The 16,483-nt window shown below is 49.1% G+C and overlaps 6 protein-coding genes across 6 annotated transcripts; 2 read left to right on the forward strand and 4 right to left on the reverse strand.

The window, feature by feature from the left end:
- Positions 1–598: 598 nt before the first annotated feature.
- On the forward strand, positions 599–1,678 carry EJ05DRAFT_480721 (uncharacterized protein). Its single transcript, XM_033744916.1, has one exon. The coding sequence runs from the start codon at positions 635–637 to the stop codon at positions 1,373–1,375; it is 741 nt and encodes a 246-aa protein (XP_033595457.1). The 5' UTR covers positions 599–634; the 3' UTR covers positions 1,376–1,678.
- A 458-nt stretch (positions 1,679–2,136) lies between these two features.
- On the reverse strand, positions 2,137–3,949 carry EJ05DRAFT_230013 (uncharacterized protein). Its single transcript, XM_033739965.1, has one exon. The coding sequence runs from the start codon at positions 3,847–3,849 to the stop codon at positions 2,353–2,355; it is 1,497 nt and encodes a 498-aa protein (XP_033595458.1). The 5' UTR covers positions 3,850–3,949; the 3' UTR covers positions 2,137–2,352.
- A 1,080-nt stretch (positions 3,950–5,029) lies between these two features.
- On the reverse strand, positions 5,030–8,365 carry EJ05DRAFT_480723 (PLP-dependent transferase). The gene is made up of 6 exons (XM_033744917.1): positions 7,927–8,365; positions 7,757–7,868; positions 7,000–7,706; positions 6,342–6,947; positions 5,662–6,275; positions 5,030–5,605 (listed from the first exon to the last, which is right to left on the reverse strand). Exons 1-6 carry the CDS (start codon positions 8,148–8,150, stop codon positions 5,253–5,255), a joined length of 2,616 nt encoding a protein of 871 aa, XP_033595459.1. The 5' UTR covers positions 8,151–8,365; the 3' UTR covers positions 5,030–5,252.
- A 247-nt stretch (positions 8,366–8,612) lies between these two features.
- EJ05DRAFT_490424 (uncharacterized protein) lies at positions 8,613–11,243 on the forward strand (the record flags this gene model as incomplete). Its single annotated transcript, XM_033745875.1, has 3 exons — positions 8,613–8,689; positions 8,740–10,473; positions 10,523–11,243. The coding sequence occupies 3 exons, from the start codon at positions 8,613–8,615 to the stop codon at positions 11,241–11,243; spliced, it is 2,532 nt and encodes an 843-aa protein (XP_033595460.1).
- Positions 11,229–12,566, reverse strand: EJ05DRAFT_458479 (small nuclear ribonucleoprotein U2, A; the record flags this gene model as incomplete). The annotated part of the gene is made up of 4 exons (XM_033742556.1): positions 11,229–11,903; positions 12,019–12,279; positions 12,369–12,409; positions 12,488–12,566. 4 exons carry the CDS (start codon positions 12,564–12,566, stop codon positions 11,553–11,555), a joined length of 732 nt encoding a protein of 243 aa, XP_033595461.1. The 3' UTR covers positions 11,229–11,552.
- A 278-nt stretch (positions 12,567–12,844) lies between these two features.
- EJ05DRAFT_458482 (mannan endo-1,6-alpha-mannosidase-like protein DCW1 precursor) lies at positions 12,845–14,695 on the reverse strand. Its single transcript, XM_033742557.1, has 3 exons — positions 14,351–14,695; positions 14,036–14,298; positions 12,845–13,987 (listed from the first exon to the last, which is right to left on the reverse strand). Exons 1-3 carry the CDS (start codon positions 14,448–14,450, stop codon positions 13,061–13,063), a joined length of 1,290 nt encoding a protein of 429 aa, XP_033595462.1. The 5' UTR covers positions 14,451–14,695; the 3' UTR covers positions 12,845–13,060.
- Positions 14,696–16,483: the final 1,788 nt, after the last annotated feature.

The raw sequence follows: 16,483 nt of genomic DNA on the forward strand, positions 1-16,483 counted from the left end.
CTATGCAAGACTATACCCGCCTCTGCTGGGACACAATGCATGGAATACTAATTATTATTGTCAAAGCCGAAATGACGTGTGCCGGAAATCGGCTGTTATGTCTAGCTGCCCCTCCGAAAACCACGGCATTCAGAGGCACAACGTTCTGACACATGCGCAAGAGCTCCTGGCTTCCAAGCTGTTGTTGTTAGTATAACCATGAAACACGCTACAAACAATTTATAAGATTATTGAACTTTAGTCTAGACGATGGTATATCGCTTTGAATATAATCTTACTAATATTATACTAACATAGAGGTCAATTGGCACTCTAATAACGAGACATACTGTGTTGGTGGCTCCGAGGCTCAAGACATGGAAAAGACCAGGCATCCAGGCCCCAATACCACCGCCAAGACCACGGCCCCACTTGCGGAAAGCTTAACCCCACAATCTCAAAGCTGACGTCGGAAAACAATACTGGTGCAGTCTAGTCCACAGGCTGTGAGCAATACGATCCTCACAACTTCCTCCCTCTCAGCAGTATCTCTACCCTCCTGCATCCTCCACAGCATCAACCACTACACCTCTCTATTCCTTCACAACAAACAGAATAACCTCCCATTCCAACGCCATCCCTTCCACCTCCCACAATGCCGTCGTCCACTCCACACCCATCTGGTAATGAGTTCCACCTCCATCTCCACTCCTATTCCCATCCCAATTCCCCCCAAATATACTCCTCCCTCCCACTCATATACATCCACATTCCTAACCAAAAATCTCCTACAGAACTAACAACCTCCCTCTCCGCCCTCTCCATCACCACAAAACCCACCTCGCAAAAGACCGCCCTGGTGGCAGACTCCTGGGAAGACGAGGCCGACGACGACGACGACAACGACGATGCCTCCTCCTCCTCCTCCTCACTGCCATCCACACCCACTGCATCCACAGCACCATCCAAATCCACATCCACAAACCCAACAACGCGCCAAAAACCCACCCAACCCACTCCATCCGCCCCGCCACCAACCCCCTCCTCACCAAACCATCCCTCCTCATCACCATCCTCCTTCTCCTCCTCATTCCCAACTGCCCCCTTCTCCTCTTCAACCTACCAATACCCCCTCTCCCCTTCTCACACCGCCAGCAATACAACCCCGCAGGCACAACAACCACCAACCCGCCGCCCAGACAAAACAACAAGCACAGCCTCACGCATGATTGCCGCAGGCCTGGGCATGCGCGCACCCGTGCGCACGGCCGAGCAAAAGGCATACGACGATGCAGAGCGCAAGGTGTTACGCGAAAAGAGGGCTAGGGAGCGCGAGGAGGAGAAGAGGAAGGAGGCGGAGAGGGAGAGGGCGCGTGTGGCGGTTTGGGAGGATTGAGAGGATTGAGGAGATTTTCATAAAAAGTTGTGCAGATAGTAGGATTGGAATTGAGTGGATATATGGCTACGCATGGAAATTTTGACTGGAGCTATGCGTGTGTTGGGTTTCTGATTTGGATAGAATGCTAAAGTGGAATACTGTATACTTGGGCCATTGGATTTCGTGCCGGTGCATGGTGTGATATTTACAACCATGCTGTGCATGTACAGTCTCAGCACGACATCAAATGGTTCTACGAGTCTATCATCACACGAAAAGCCACGCAATCAAATACGAGCATTCAATGCCACAAATCATACAGAATCAAACATCTTCATTTGAGCATGCGCAGTCCTATCACTACACAAGACAGACAATCCTACAAGTCGCATCATCATTATCATCATCATCACTCTGAGAAACCATCGTCTCATCCGGTTCAACACCCTCCTCCAAACCAAGTAATAGTAGGGCGTTTTAGTTCTTACCCTAGAAAATTCCTGCCCTGCAGGGAGAGTAGTAGAACAGGTCTGTGACCATATCAAACCGTGCCCAGAACCCATGTGATGATGATATGAATACGGTATTTATTCCAAAACAGAAAAGAAAAAATGAACAAGAACAACAGAACACACGAGGCTGTTAGCTAGCCAAGGGGCAGAGGAAATAATGACCCAGCACGCTCCGCTTTGAACGCCGTTGCCGCATGCTCGCTATGCTATTGAAGGAGGAAAGAAAGAAAATGAGGACAAGCGGAGAAAAACTCTTGAGTGCGCGTGAGATACATAAGATTGTAAATAGCGAAGTGAAGTGACAGTAATGAGACGTAGGAATTTTTGAGTCTCATGCTCGGCCGAGGCAGTCGTAAGGTAGATGGTAGTGGCGTATGAAGAATTTAGGAGGTTCGATGACTCTCTTAACAAGATTCCCAGCGTGATTTAGGAAGGGTCATGTACAGGTGTAACATGATCTTTAGACAACGCCAAGCAGTAGCTTTAGATGTCCATACTCCACCGATTCTGCACATGTTGCATGTCTCCTATCCATTCTCTGCTAACACCAAAGCCACTGCCACCCCATTCAATATCTCGAATGGGCTGCTTTTCATCGGGATACTGGGCTCCTGATATCGCGGATGATTTGATATGTGCAGGGGGTAGTAGCTCAAGAGATCGTTCTGTGGAACTCGAAGACTGTTTTTGAGTATTTGATGCTGGTGTAAACCGATCTTGAAATGCGTTGAGCGAGTAATCGGAGAGGAACAATGGTAATCGCCGACCCATGCCAGGACTTCTTGAATCGGAAGAGCCAGTGTTTGTATGCTGTAATTTCTTTGGACGGACATGATTCTCGTCCCGAATCACGGACTTTGAAGTGGCATTCTCGAGACCATCGCTCTCGGTAACGGTAATGTTCGGTCTTTGAGCGGTCGTAGAAATGCGAATGAAGCCAGACGAAGAAGTAGGGCGATTCGATTGCGGAGAAGCGTCCATAGTAAGAGTTTGGACCATTGTCTCACTAGAGGATCCGGTATGATTGGTGGGAAGCATAAGACTGTCTGTCTTGGCTCTACGCGTCTTACGACTGGGCTTTGGAAGTGTATTCGTATATGTGTTTGTGTCGTATGTTAGTCCGCGCGAGGGCGCTCGGCAGGATCCCCCCCTGGAACAAGTCGGCATCTCAGGTGTCTCACCTCTTTGCATCTTCTCGAACAATCGCTTTTCGCTAACTTGTCTTTGTAAGCTCAGCTCAACTTTACTGCTGGCGCCGCTACCACCACTACCACCACTACCGCTGCGACTTCTAGAATTGGCACGGACTTTGCCGTTCATGACTTTGGCTTTCGGTGGTGGCTGCAGCATCCACTTGTTATCTCTTGCATATGACGATGGCATGCTGACGACAGGTGGGTGCATGTCATTGACAGGTGGACCTCGACCAAAGTAGCTGTCGGTGGAAGAGAAGGCGGTCCCAGGTCTACTTATGCGTGCAGCAATTGAACCCCCAAGTTTCGAGTGTTGCGATTGTATCTCGTCCGCATCCTCAAAACCCCAAAGCTCTTCGTCCTCGCGTTGATATCTCTTTCGGTTCCAGTTGTCTCCATCCAAAGTGTCATCACTCTTACGGCCATCGGGAATCGTGAAGGCCTTCAAGGGGACATCTAAGCTGCTCCCACCATGGCTGGTTATAGAGCCCTGTGTGCCTGCCCTACTTGGTACATGGTCTCTTCTGCTCCCTTCGCGGCTCTTTTTGCCTTTTGTTCTTCTTGGGGGTGGGCCAGGCCCGAGAATTATTTCCTCACGCCAATGCTCGTTTGTATCGTTAGGATGGGGATGCCAGTAGAGCTCTGGCTGCTCTGTTTCCAACTTTTCCCTCTCAGCCTTATCACGCTTTGCGTCTCTCCGGAGTTTCTTGCGGTGAGCGGCTTGGGTACACGGTGCGCAAGATAGATAGTGAAATACGGCGGACTGAATTCCGCGCATCAACGACATTGCGCAAGTGGATAGCGACGCAACAGTCAGCGTACGATACGGGCAATTCGGGATGGACAGCAACGAAAGGAGGACACGTCGAGGTCGAGACGAGGAGAGATCACACTGTAATGACAGGAATGCGCCAGGAGAAAGATCGACAGTCTTGGTTTCACGTCGTCGAACGTGGCGCAGGAAGAGACCGACGGGCAGCGGGGACCTCAGGCTAAAGAAGAGATGATGATCGTATAATTGCAGCGGTCCATTTCTGCAGTAGAAAGACAGGATGGTGTGATGCTAGGACCAACAATTGGATTGGATTGAAGACGTGACGAAGAAGTGTGATAGCGAAGGGTGAGGCAATGAGGGAGGACTAGGAGAGGACGTGAAAGTGGTGGAGGGAGAGAGGGAGGGGTTGTCGCGCAGTTGAGCGGCATTTTTGGGGGGGTTGGATGTACCTGCCTGCCTGCCCCTGCCCTGCCTATCTACAAACTAATACAGTATCTACAGTATACAGCCCACTGAGCCCAGCAGTGTCCAGCACAGTAACAGTGCAGTAGGATCCGCCTATTCCGAGGGGCTCGCTTCTTGCGGCAATGCGGCAAGAAGATCATGACAGCCCCTGGAATCCATAGGCTAGTCATGTCATCGGTAGCCCTCAGGAGTCTGGAGTCTGGAGGCGACGTGGGCAGATTGGCAGCCAGCACAGTAAAAAGGGAAAAGGGCAGCAAAGGGTCCGGGTCTCTATCTCGCCCTGCGTCTGACGTGCATAAATAGTAGTATTTGATATCCAATGATAATCCATGTGCAAGATGGCTCTAGCTCGCTAGATCATGACATGCCATGCCATGCCTCGCCCACCCTTTGTCTATCTATTTCATCTAATTAATGTGAAGAACATCTATCCAACATAGACTCATGTCGAGAGAATATGCTATTCTGGACAGACTTGTAGCCAGAGATCCCCATGCCTGATGTTACTATGAGTATTTCATATTACCACATTATCCGTGTATACCTAGTACTATGGGTAGGGCTGACCGGGAAGGAAGCCAGCACAGCCGCGGCCCACTACGGGAGAGAGATTGATGGATACAGGCGGGCCCGACCGGCTAATGCTGTGTAATCACTTTACTCCGTCCCAAACAACATTCCAGTAGACCACAGTTCAGTATTAAGCGGTCAGTAGCTATACTGTCCGTTACTATCGATGCTGCTACTTCTCTTATACTCTCGAGCCGGAAAGCAGGTTTCTTTGTACTAGTACAGCCTTCGTCTATTCCCTATTTTTTGCTTTATATACACAACATCTATTTCCCTGGCCTTGACATATTCACTACGCACGCGTAGAGCTGTCTTTGACATTCGTTTCAGCTTCCTCAGCTTCCTCAGCTTCCTCAGCTTCATCAGCTTCATCAGCTTCATCAGGCTTCTCTGTTTAGCTCTTCTAGCTCCTTTAGCTCCCCTGGCTTCCCGTCGGCTGCAATATCCATTTCCCCCTCTTTATTGTCTGCGTCATGTCCGTCATTTTCTGTGTCCACATCCGGGCTTACATCGTCCTTTGACTTCCCCTGCGTAGGAACCATCATCGATCGCACTTCTGATTCAATACCAAAAGCCCGCGCAATCGCTAACTGTACATGATACATAGTACTTGTCTGGGTGGTAAGACTAGCCATGACGTAGAGGACGTTGCCAAGCACGCGGCAGTGAATTGGTTGTCTGATGGAGCGTTCAAGATCATTCTGAAGCGTAACAGCTGCTCTAGATGAATACCCTGCCACTAATATTAGCTGCAATTCCACTCTGTTCTTTCCGACACATGATACTTACCAGATCCCTCGGGGTCAGTGATTTTTATTGCAAGCACAGTTCCCAAAGCCACTACACTTGAAACTCTTTCTTGTCGAGAGAGAAGCTTCACAAATTCAAGGTGCCAATGACTCCAGACCCGTTCATATGGAAGACGACTGACGATTAAGTTATTGACTCTGTCTGGCTCCGACGGTATCGCACGTGCAGCTCGCGCCCAGGAGAGCTTGAATAACTTGGTGGCCCTTTGCTGCTGAATATCGTTCATCATCCACAAAGCCTTCTTAGCTACAGTGCATCCCATCGCATGTGCTGTGTAACTATGTCCGTGGAGGAGCGCATCGGACTTTTCGTCGCCCAAGAAAGCCTCAAAGATGCTATTGGATGCAAGCGTCAAGCAAAGCGGAAGAAGGCCACCGGTAAGCAACTTGGCATGTACAGAAATGTCGGGTTTCACCCCCAGGAAACTTGCGGCGCTGAATCGTCCCAGACGGTACAGTCCTGTGAAAACCTCATCGAACACAACAGGCAAGCCCTGCCAGGCATATGGATCCCGGAAAGCCGATTGCAACTCTTGTTTCCCAAAGTTGCGTCGCCGCACTGCATTAACCAGGGCACTCTGAAATAGAGGATCTCTGTTACATGACTAGTTAGCATTTTACTTGACTTTAGTCTAAAGGCTGGGACAGGTCATTTCTTACGCGAATATCATTCCTCCAGCACCAAGCAAGACTGGTTCCATGACCAGGGCTCCGAACTTTCTTCCTTTTTCATTCACCTCCTCATCAAGCACTTTGTCAATGTATTTCTCATACACTGCTGGATCTCTTGATGCAAAAACTTGGTTTAAGTCGTCGAAAGTCTCTCCAGGCCCGAATTCAGCCTCCATACCCTTTGGTGGGCTGACTACCCATTTGCCGTCTTTCATACCAACCGAAGGATAGTCGAACCAGTAGCCACGACCTCGATACCATTCAGTCTTTGTGTTGAAAACTGAGGGCTCTGAACAGTCCATTGCACCAATTGTATCTCCATGGTAGGATCCTTTGAGTCCTATAATTTCAATGGAGTCTTGTTGTCCCGTAAACCCGTACCTCTTCACTGCTGCTTTCAGTGCCATCTTGATGCCTACTTCGATACCGGTGCTCCCGTTGTCTGTAAAGAATACCTTCTGCAGACGGGCATTCTCTAGTCTCTCCAAAAAGGTCTCCGCTAGTTCGAGTGCAGGCTCATGAATCGCACCAGCAAACATAACATGTCCATATCGACCAGCTGCATACGCCGCTGCTAGAGATAAAGCTGGATTGCTATAAAGCAATTAGTGCCAGGTCAGATACATGTTCACGGATCTTAACATACCCATGTCCAAGGCCTTGGGTCCACCAAGATGCTGAACCATCGAAAGTACGTGATACCTTTTCTGCTGGCTTTGTTAGAGTAAAGTAGTCGCCGTAAGCTGAGTCAATTGGAAGCAGGTCAGCGGCCTCAGACTCCTTGTGTTGCATGAAGGGATGCCATATGGAACTAGCAGCTCGTGACCTTAAAGATGATGCAGATGTTCTGAACGCGTCCTTATCACACAGAAGGAGCTCCGTAAAGATCTCATGAACATGGGTACCCTTTCTCATTATCTGATTGTAATAGTCATCCATTATGGCAGCGTCGCGGCTTGTGTCTTGTTCCTGCGGCGGAATCGGCGGAAGTACAATGATGTTTCGAGCCAATTGAGAATATCCGTATAAATTCAGGTATGTCCTCACGTCTCGGTCGTTCTGGTGAGGTTCATTTCCGAAGAACACCAGCTGTTCGACATCGTATCCGCGCAAGGTCAGTGATTCAAACGCAGACACGGTGCTTGACACACCACCTAGTTTTGAATCACCCACAAGGACAATCGGCAATCGGAAAGAACGATAGAAGTCAGCCTGGGCTCTACCGCTTGGAAGAGGAGACATAACCCCTCCAAATGTTTCAACTATAGAGTAACTGCCAGGGCGATTCAGATCATCAGCAAGGATTTTCAACATTTTGGAATCGTCCAGCTCCCTAAAGCCAGTACTGTAATCCTAGAGAAATGTTACCCAATTGTGTCCGATGTGACTGAGAACAGACGTACCGCATTTCGTGCCGCATTTCGCTCCCACTCTGCAGCACGGGTAGGGCTCCATGGCTGACTGTACTTCTGGTAGCACTTGACCATAACATTATTTGCGTGTCTTTTGATGTGGCTTGGGGCGGTTAGCATACTCCAATCAACAAATGACCGCTTAATTAGGGGAGACATACACGTGGTCTAACGTTTGTTCAGGACCGGTGGCAACAGGTTTGATGTACCGAATACTTGTGCCTTCCGGTGGGTCAACTTTGCAGAAGAGTGATGATACGATTGTTTTGCCGACGTCAGTATTGGCGCCAAATATCTGTATAGCTCTGCCATTGGGAGTGCGAATACTGGTCTTGAGAGGCAGTGTCCATTTTCGATTAAGCCCTTTGCGTATGACGGGCTTCATTGAGACCGCTCGCTTGTTCAACCTCCTAGAGGAGACTACTCAATGCTGCACTCACCTTTTCAGACGTGTGAGAGACACGTCGGACAAGGAATCGAATGAGAGTGTTTTGAGTCTCCCCCACAAAGTTACCTAGGTAGAACTAGCTCGCGCCAAGTCTCAGGTCCCAGTCCCGCCAAACACTTCTGTTACCATGACCGTCTTCAACACACCACTTTACCCGGACGACTGTTCAGTCGAAGCAGCGCTTAAGGTCCAGCACATATCATATCTTTTGTCGCGCACAGGTAGGGCGCAGCCGTTCGCCAAGTCTACTGTCGCAGTGTCGATAGACACCCATAGTTCTTTGCCTCGATCGAGCTGTTTCGATTTGTTCAATTCGGCGGGAGCTTGAATTCTGACGTTAAGAAGAACCTCGCGGCCTTACATTGGTGCTGATTCTATCCAGAATTCAACGTATTCTCCATGGCCTTCTTTGGCTTCAGTCAGCCGAATGACCCTTTCGCTGGTCTCTCTGGCAGACCCGATGGCGATGACGATGCGTAAGTTCGACAACATTCCAAATTTTCGATCTTGCTGAGATGGCTTCCAGATTGAACTTTGAGGATACATATGACGGCTTAGGCGATCAGCTTGACGAAACAGATGACGCCTTCAACGATGACACTTTCGGATCGGCTCCTGCCACGCAGCAGAATATTGGGAAGGACTTTGATTTCTCTGGGCAAACCGCAAAAATCTCAACAACCTTACAAGAGGAGCAAATGTTGTACACAGCTAGACAACCCCCACCTAAGGCGAAGCCAACAGTCGCTTCTAAAGGCCCTTCGCGAACTGGCTATGAACGATATGTCGACCCCGGATACATCCCTGCCCTTGAAGCAAACGCTAGCATCTGGGGGGTAGGCCCAAAAAAGCCAGAGGCTACTGTTCAGGAAAGGCCTGATCAATCCGCTGGTGCACATGGGTCTTCAAGGAAGATGATGAGCTTAGAAGAGGTGGAGGCTGCCATGCGTTCCCAAAGCAAGAAACCCGTCTCATTGCCCGACGCTCAAGTCTCCGGATCCAGCTCTCAGATGTATGAGCAGCAATGGCACCAGCAGATCCCAACGCCTCAACAGCAACTCGGAGTGGGCGAGCCTGCACAGATACTTCAACGTCCGCATCCACCAAACGTACCTATGCACCCTCAATTCCATCAGTCTCTCCCGCAACATGGCCAACCCGAGTTTGCAGCACGCTCACAGCCATCCCCTCAGACTCAGATTCTGCAACGACAGAAGCCAGTTGCTCAGGATAATTTCAATAGAGTACCAGCACCACCACACACGATTACAAGAGCACAACCCCAATCCGTACAACAACAGCCGCAGCCTCGTCAAATCCTGCAGAATCCTCAGAGGCTGTCCGGTCAGGGTCAACCATTATCTCAACATGGCCATGGGTTCCGACAAGCCGAGATGCACAGAGCCCCTCCAACAGGCCCCTCTCACGGCAGAGTTCCATCCCATCACGCCGTTGTCACCCATCCTGAACAGCTTCTTCAGCTCTCTGAAGAAGATAGAGCCGCGTTCCTTGTCGAAGACGCAAAAAGAGCCAAAAGGAACCACAAGATTCTCATGTTGTCACGAGACAATGGACTCATGACGCCCCAGGACAAGAATTTTATTACGCGTATACAACTACAACAATTAGTCACGGCCACTGGCGGTGTCGATGATCAGGGTCCCGAAGCTGCTTTGGCTGAAGACTTCTACTATCAGGTCTACAGTCAAATCCGTGGAGCGCCACGCCAGAATCCTCATCAACCTGCAAGTCAGTTCGCGCAAACTTATCTCTTTCAAACTGGTGGTAGGTACGGGCCCCAGGGTCGAAGACACCCACGTGGAGGGGACAACCACATTCAACGCATGGAACAACAAGTTCAACGAGCTGTCGAGGCTGCAAAAGCGAAGCCCAAGAATAAACAGCTGGTAATAGAGGGCAGTCTTGGGAAGATCTCGTTCAGTAACTCCAAGACACCCAAGCCATTACTTAACATCAAGCGGCCTGACACGAGCGATATGCGTCAACAATTGACAGGTAGACAAGCAAGTCGACCCGAGAATTCGCCTATCGCAGACAGGCGACAAGTTCTGCGTAACATTGAAGGGGTCTACGCCACTCTGATGCGACTCGAGGATCATGAAAGGCATTCTCCGCCGCACCTTAATGATAGTAGCGATCCCTCCACTATCCAAGAGCACAAAGATTGGCAGCAGCGACTTCAGAGTCTGAATCAGAGTTTATGGCACCAGCTCAAGGTTATGGAGCCCATCAATCCTAAGTAGGTCGATCCATCCCCCAGTGCTCTTACCTCTCCTAATCAATTACAGTTCCCCGACGGCCCATCCTTTCGTCGCCATGCTGTCTCATCCGAAGGGCAAGAAAGCTATACCTCGAGTTTTCAGGCATATCGACAATCAACAGCGCCTCACCATACTCACTATGATCGTCGTTCATATGGACTCGCTCGATGTGATCGCCCAGGCCGTTCCCATTACGGAGGAGCCCGCTAGCCTTTCACGTATGGTCAAAGAAGAAGTTGAACTGTTCGCACAAACGGTCATACCCTCTGTCTTTGGACATATCAATGAATCACCTCTGGGAATAATAACTGGCCTCCTAGGACTGGTGCTAGAACGCACGAACATACCTCTTGTGGCTCGAACGAAGATAGGTCTTTCATTATTGACTATCCTCATCTCGAGAGCGGAGCTCTTAAAGCAGTCAAATCCAGAAATTGACCCTGCAGAGTGGAAACAATGGATGGTGGACTATGACAGCTTATTCGATACATTGGAACCATACTTGTCATTGCTGTTCACAACTGCAATCAATGATGCAGAAGACGTGTATGTGTGGCAGTTCTTGGCTGCTATGGGCGTCGGCGCGAGCCCTGAGCAACAGCAACGCCTGGTTATTGGCGTGAAAGATCGTGTTATGGAGACAGTCAAGGTCAGCAGGGCGCTTCCCCAGGAGATGGCAAGCGTCCGTCTTGGTCACGTTAACTTGTTCATGAGAGCAATTGGTCTAGACGTTGACTTGCTCGGTTAAAAGTAATGAAATGAAACGCGATGAAAACAAAATGGACTGTAGATCTAGCTTTTACTTTTCATGATGGACAGTTGGGCGGGTCCTTCTGGATTTAGCATTATCAGCACACTTGGAAGTGCGAAATATGGTATTGAGATTAAGCTGCACCTTTTTGCCTTTTTCTGCAACCCAGTGTCCAAGTTTTTTCAGTTCGTGGGCCTTTTTGCAGGTGCTGGCGGTCCTTTCTTCCAACGCCGGCATGAACTCTGTCCGCATAAAGTAATATGCTTGAACATGCAACGACATACCGAATCCCCATCGCATCGGTACTCAATCGACCACTATCCCAGGTGGTAACCGGCCTTCATTCAGCGCCTTCTCTAGTCTACTGATCTCACTCAGACTCTTTGCATTGCGAATAAGCTCCTCTACCTTCTTCTTCTCCTTGTCGCTTAGCCGCAGCGCAATGGCCTTCTCACCCCCAACACCATTCGCAACACCAAGACCAGACGGTACATCAAATGTTTTGGACTTGATACCGGAAATCTTCTGTGCGAGCTCGGTCGGTGCGTCAGTGGTTCCAAACAGCGCGCGCGACTGTGCGCGTTCTGCGTCGCGCACCTTGCGGTAGTCGAGGAAGCGGATATGCGGATTGAGATAGAGGACATATAGCCGGTAATTCTAAAATCTCCACGTTAGCCCAACAATATTCTCTCTTTATTTTATTCGATATGCGCTTTGTGCTTGGCTGTCCTGGTGTGTGTGTGAGAGTCTGTGGGTGGGAAACAATATTTACCTCCTTCTGCGCCACCGGGTTCTCCATCAGCACCACGTGTGTCAACTTCGCAAGCCCGCTCAACGGCTCCAGGTCAGACAGTTCGGAGATCTGGTTGTGTGTCAGGACGAGCGTGGACAGGTTCGGTAGCGAGCGGGCGAGGGTGGGCTGGATATGCGCGATGCGATTGCGGGCGAGCAGCAGGGTGTGCAGACGTGGCGAGAGCGGGAAATTGCTGAGGGCAGCAATGTCGTTGTCGGTGAAGTCTATGCAGTCTTGTTCCTGTTACAAACGCGAGAGAGAGAGCGAGTCAGTACAAGAAGATTTGGTTCTTACCTTGCGGGGTGGGATGGGTGTTGGAAAGGACGCACTCTTGCTACGCCGAGGTTCTCGATCGCGGGTATCTTGTGGCCTGTATAGCGGGATTCGCCATTGTATCAACGCTGCTCTTTGACTTCAAAGTGTAGTATCGGTTCTTTTCAGTACGCACCTCTGAGATCTAGCTCGCGTTCGGTCAGCGGGTTTATGTACGACAGAGAGCCCTGGATGAGCTCGGCCGTTAACCTCATGTTTGCGACGGTGGAGGGTATAGGGATAGGAGAAACGATATGCGAGATGCGAATTGGTTACGGTCGTCGTGGTGCAGAAGTAGCAGGCTGTCTGTCGTGTGCATGGAGAGCTATGAATGATATTCCAATCGATATCAAGATCTAAGGAGCGTTTTTTGATAATTCTAAGGAGCGGTTCTGTTAGCGGCCAAGATCCTGAAGACGTTTCTCTAATATTATCTGTGAGAGCAGTAGGTGCTATGATAACTCAAGCTTGATATATATCTATCAGTTCAGTTATTTTCTAAATGCAAATCCTAAATGTCAGGAACGTTATGACATACGATTTCGCAATTAGAGCCACCCAAATATGAATGCCAGCACTGACTGTGATCTGACCATGTTTCATGGTTTTGCACTACCTAAACTACCTATCTAAGAACCTCATTTTTCTGTATAAAAATTCGTTACTCATGCAAAGGCCCAATGGCTCAATATACATATACATGTCATTTCTAGTTGTCTTTGAGGTTGCCTCTGCCCATTGAAGGCTCATCAGGGACCTGAGGAGTCATTGATGGAGCGCTAGACGTCTGAGGAGTACCGGCGTTGTCGACCAAAAGAGATTGGATGACCTCTAGGGCGGTGATCTGTTGGCCAACGCCATACTGGCCATCATAACCCCCAACATACCACTTCGTCCCACAAGTCACACCGTCGTTGCCCCCAGAGCACGACCGCGCTGCCGCAGAAGCAGAAGCTTTCAACTTTGTGAAGATTCCGTCGCGAGTCTCTGGCATAAGCACGGTTGTCTTCGCCATCCACCGAGCTAAGTAAGCCTTGAACGATTGCATATCCAAGTTGCAAGTCCCGATAGTCTCGCAACTAGCTTCATACAAGACGTCCGTGGCATTGTCGAATGGTGTAAAGAATACGCCAGCAGCATCGATTAAACAATGGGCCCGATCGGACCATTTGGTGTCTTTCGTGTGGTCGTAAAGAGCTGCGGCGCCATACATGAAGAGGCCGTTGTTGTAGGTATACTGATGCAAGTCATGGCTAGAGCACCCATTGTTCGAGTTGGTACCGTCATACACAGTGCAATATGTGGAATCTATGAGGCCTTTCTCTGATACCCAGTCCCAAGCTTTCTCTGCCCATTCAACAAAAGTATCATTTTTCGTGGCGCGGGCTAGTCGAGCAGCGAGCTGAAAGAAAGCACCATTCGAGACGGTGTTCATGTAAGGATACCCTGGATGGGAGTCGAATATCTGCCACCTGAGACCTCCGTCACAGCCTGCCGTATCCCATCTTCCCACCTGTGTCTGGAAAGCATTCGTAGCGACTTGGAGGTATTGAGGTTGATCGGATGAAGGGCTCGGGAATCCGTTCTCTACTGCGGACATCAGACTTAGGGCCCAGAAGCCTTGGTCGTCATTCCCCTGCTTGATATCAGCATAATCCATCTATACATCCAGGGGTATCCTGACTGTCTGACCATAGAACTTCTCGTTCATGAGATCACGGTTTGGGCCACTTTGAGTAACAAATGCATTGATCGTATTCTCAACATATCTGTCATCCCCAGTATATGCCCAGTAGTCTACTAAGCTTCCCCACATGGCTCCTGACTCCCACCAGTAGTATGGTAGATTGAGTGTACCGACATCTCGAGGATCAGTATTGGAGGCATTGTTTCTGTAGTAGCTCTGGAGGCCGTACGCAACTGTGGACGCAGCAGATCTGATCGAGTCTGTGGCTCAGAGGTCAGAAAGGTTTGAAATGCTTGATATTTGCTCACCTACCTTGACTATTCACGTCCAAGTCCAGTGCATTAACGGAGCCACAAACCAGTAGTAACACTGTAGTCTTTGAAAGCAGCACTTTACTCCAGGCAGTAGCCATGGTGTCTGCCAGATCGATCACAGGCAAGCAAAGCGCTCATAAAGCGACGATTACGGCCAGAGTTGTAGTATTCACTCGTGGGGTCTGACATCGTGGGCGGGACATGGCGAACATGTAGCAGGGCGATTGTATGGCCATGGCGAACACGTTCTTGCCGCCCTGCCGATCAGTATGCTATCGATAGCTCAAGGCGTAGAGACGCTACGTTGTGGACCAGTAGCAGGGGGCGAAGAAATGTTTATTCGGCAGCTTGTGAAGGTCGGAAATGCAGCCCAGATCCATTTCCAGGTCCAGCGTCCCTAATTAGGAAAGGCGCTCCCCGCAACTCCAGGTCAGCGGAAATCTGGCAGTCACCTATAGCAACGACCATGCCCAACATTCATCTAGTTGGTAAACTAATGCTAGATACAACATTATGGTGCGACGCCGGCAACATTTCTAGAAGATCGCTTGTTCTTGACAATAACCTGCGCACAGTAATAATGATGACGACCAAGGTTGAACCGAATCCGCCGGCTTTACAAACGTCCGAGCCGCGTTTTCCTCCCTCTCCATAATTAGACCACATTCCTGTAAGCCAATCAACTTATTGAGATATGATTAGGGAGATCACGTAGTGCCGCATCAAGACGATGACCACAATCTAGTGGTCGAGTTCAGGGCTCGAGAAAGACTTGATATTATCATGTATTGCTGCAAGAGAGCAAGTAGAATATCCATGACTTCCACACCGGCTCCTGGAGTGTTTGTTGGCTATTTGAATTGGATGTTCGAAGCCCGTAACAAACGTGGAGAAGACAGGCAGGAAAGTTTACTGCCAAAGTATAATCAGCAGTATGTATTACCATGCTCCAGCAACATACCCGCTGCTTTTTTTGCTTTAAAGAGTGCTAGTTTGCTGCTCTCGAAGCGGATCAGTACACGGTGCCTGCTAGTATACACCAAATCCTGTCCTGTATGTTATGACTTAGATGATAGCTTACTGCAGCGCAGCGTATGCATCACATATTAAGCCCGCTTCTAATCTCGGCTACGGTCTCGCAGCCATAGTTATGGACTCTCGTCTATCAGAAGTACCAGTCATTGTTCCACAGAGTGACTTTTGTCACGCAGATGGACTACGTAGATTTGCAACAAGCTGTACTCTGTTGGTTAGAGCACTACCGCGACGAAGTTGGCTCGACGACAAGCTGCCCGCATAGTTGCCCAGCAACGTTTGAAAATTCTGCCACCAACATAACGAGGCTAGAACAATATGTATGTGTTCCCCTTGAGCGTACTGTGAAAGGTAGAGTGATAGTCTCATTGTTACTGGGGCTACCCAGTGAGGTCAGGCTGTGGTTCTTGACATAGACCCGTTACAGTGTCCTTGGGGATAGGTGGGCTGCTACTATCAGGCAGCAGCAAGTCGGCCTTAATGACCTCATCGCTCTCCTCAAAACTTGCTAATGTACAATAGTCCTATGGTCTTCGATACGACGCCCATAATATGGCTCATTTTGTTAACCAGACTGTATGTATGGAAGCTGTGTCTGTAGGCGTTGACACGTGGACACATTTATGTGTTCCGAACGACGGTGCATCCTCTGGACACTATTCCACTTTTCGGAATTCCAATCAAGCTGAAATGATTCTCAATTTGTTGATATGAAGTCTGAGAAGCTACTGATTGTAGTCCTCGATAACCATTCTATATCGTATAACCACACTAATCAGTAGTAGAGACATCGGTTATCTCATTTAGCTCTTAGTTCTCGTACAGCTAGAACTAGAGAGATCTTTGATTTTAGTTTTATTCGGCTAATAAAAACTATCAAAGATGAATTATGTGCAGTTTAAGTAACGACAAGTCTTAGATATGATATCAATAAAACCTTTAATTGAGGCTCTACACCGCGAGATCTTCCTATATAATGATATAACGCGTCTTTGCTCGTTCAGTAGCGAAGGAAGATGGAGTATTAAGATACAATCTTTCTAGCTAATCATCCTAGCTAAGTATCAATGACCATACTTAGCCTGTATGTTTCAAT

Source organism: Pseudovirgaria hyperparasitica, assembly GCF_010093815.1.
Source record: "Pseudovirgaria hyperparasitica strain CBS 121739 unplaced genomic scaffold EJ05scaffold_24, whole genome shotgun sequence".
In the NCBI taxonomy this organism is placed as follows: domain Eukaryota; kingdom Fungi; phylum Ascomycota; class Dothideomycetes; order Acrospermales; family Acrospermaceae; genus Pseudovirgaria; species Pseudovirgaria hyperparasitica.

Bases quoted from the DNA above. Each gene is read 5' to 3' on its own strand.
- EJ05DRAFT_480721 (XM_033744916.1), top strand. From the start codon at position 635: ATGCCGTCGTCCACTCCACACCCATCTGGTAATGAGTTCCACCTCCAT.
- EJ05DRAFT_230013 (XM_033739965.1), bottom strand. From the start codon at position 3,849: ATGTCGTTGATGCGCGGAATTCAGTCCGCCGTATTTCACTATCTATCT.
- EJ05DRAFT_480723 (XM_033744917.1), bottom strand. From the start codon at position 8,150: ATGAAGCCCGTCATACGCAAAGGGCTTAATCGAAAATGGACACTGCCT. The intron at 7,869-7,926 runs GTATGTCTCCCC...AACCGCCCCAAG, and splicing joins GAACAAACGTTAGACCACGT to CCACATCAAAAGACACGCAA. The intron at 5,606-5,661 runs GTAAGTATCATG...TATTAGTGGCAG, and splicing joins CACTGACCCCGAGGGATCTG to GGTATTCATCTAGAGCAGCT.
- EJ05DRAFT_458482 (XM_033742557.1), bottom strand. From the start codon at position 14,450: ATGGCTACTGCCTGGAGTAAAGTGCTGCTTTCAAAGACTACAGTGTTA. The intron at 14,299-14,350 runs GTAGGTGAGCAA...TCTGAGCCACAG, and splicing joins CTTGGACGTGAATAGTCAAG to ACTCGATCAGATCTGCTGCG. The intron at 13,988-14,035 runs GTCAGGATACCC...GATATCAAGCAG, and splicing joins AGAAGTTCTATGGTCAGACA to GGGAATGACGACCAAGGCTT.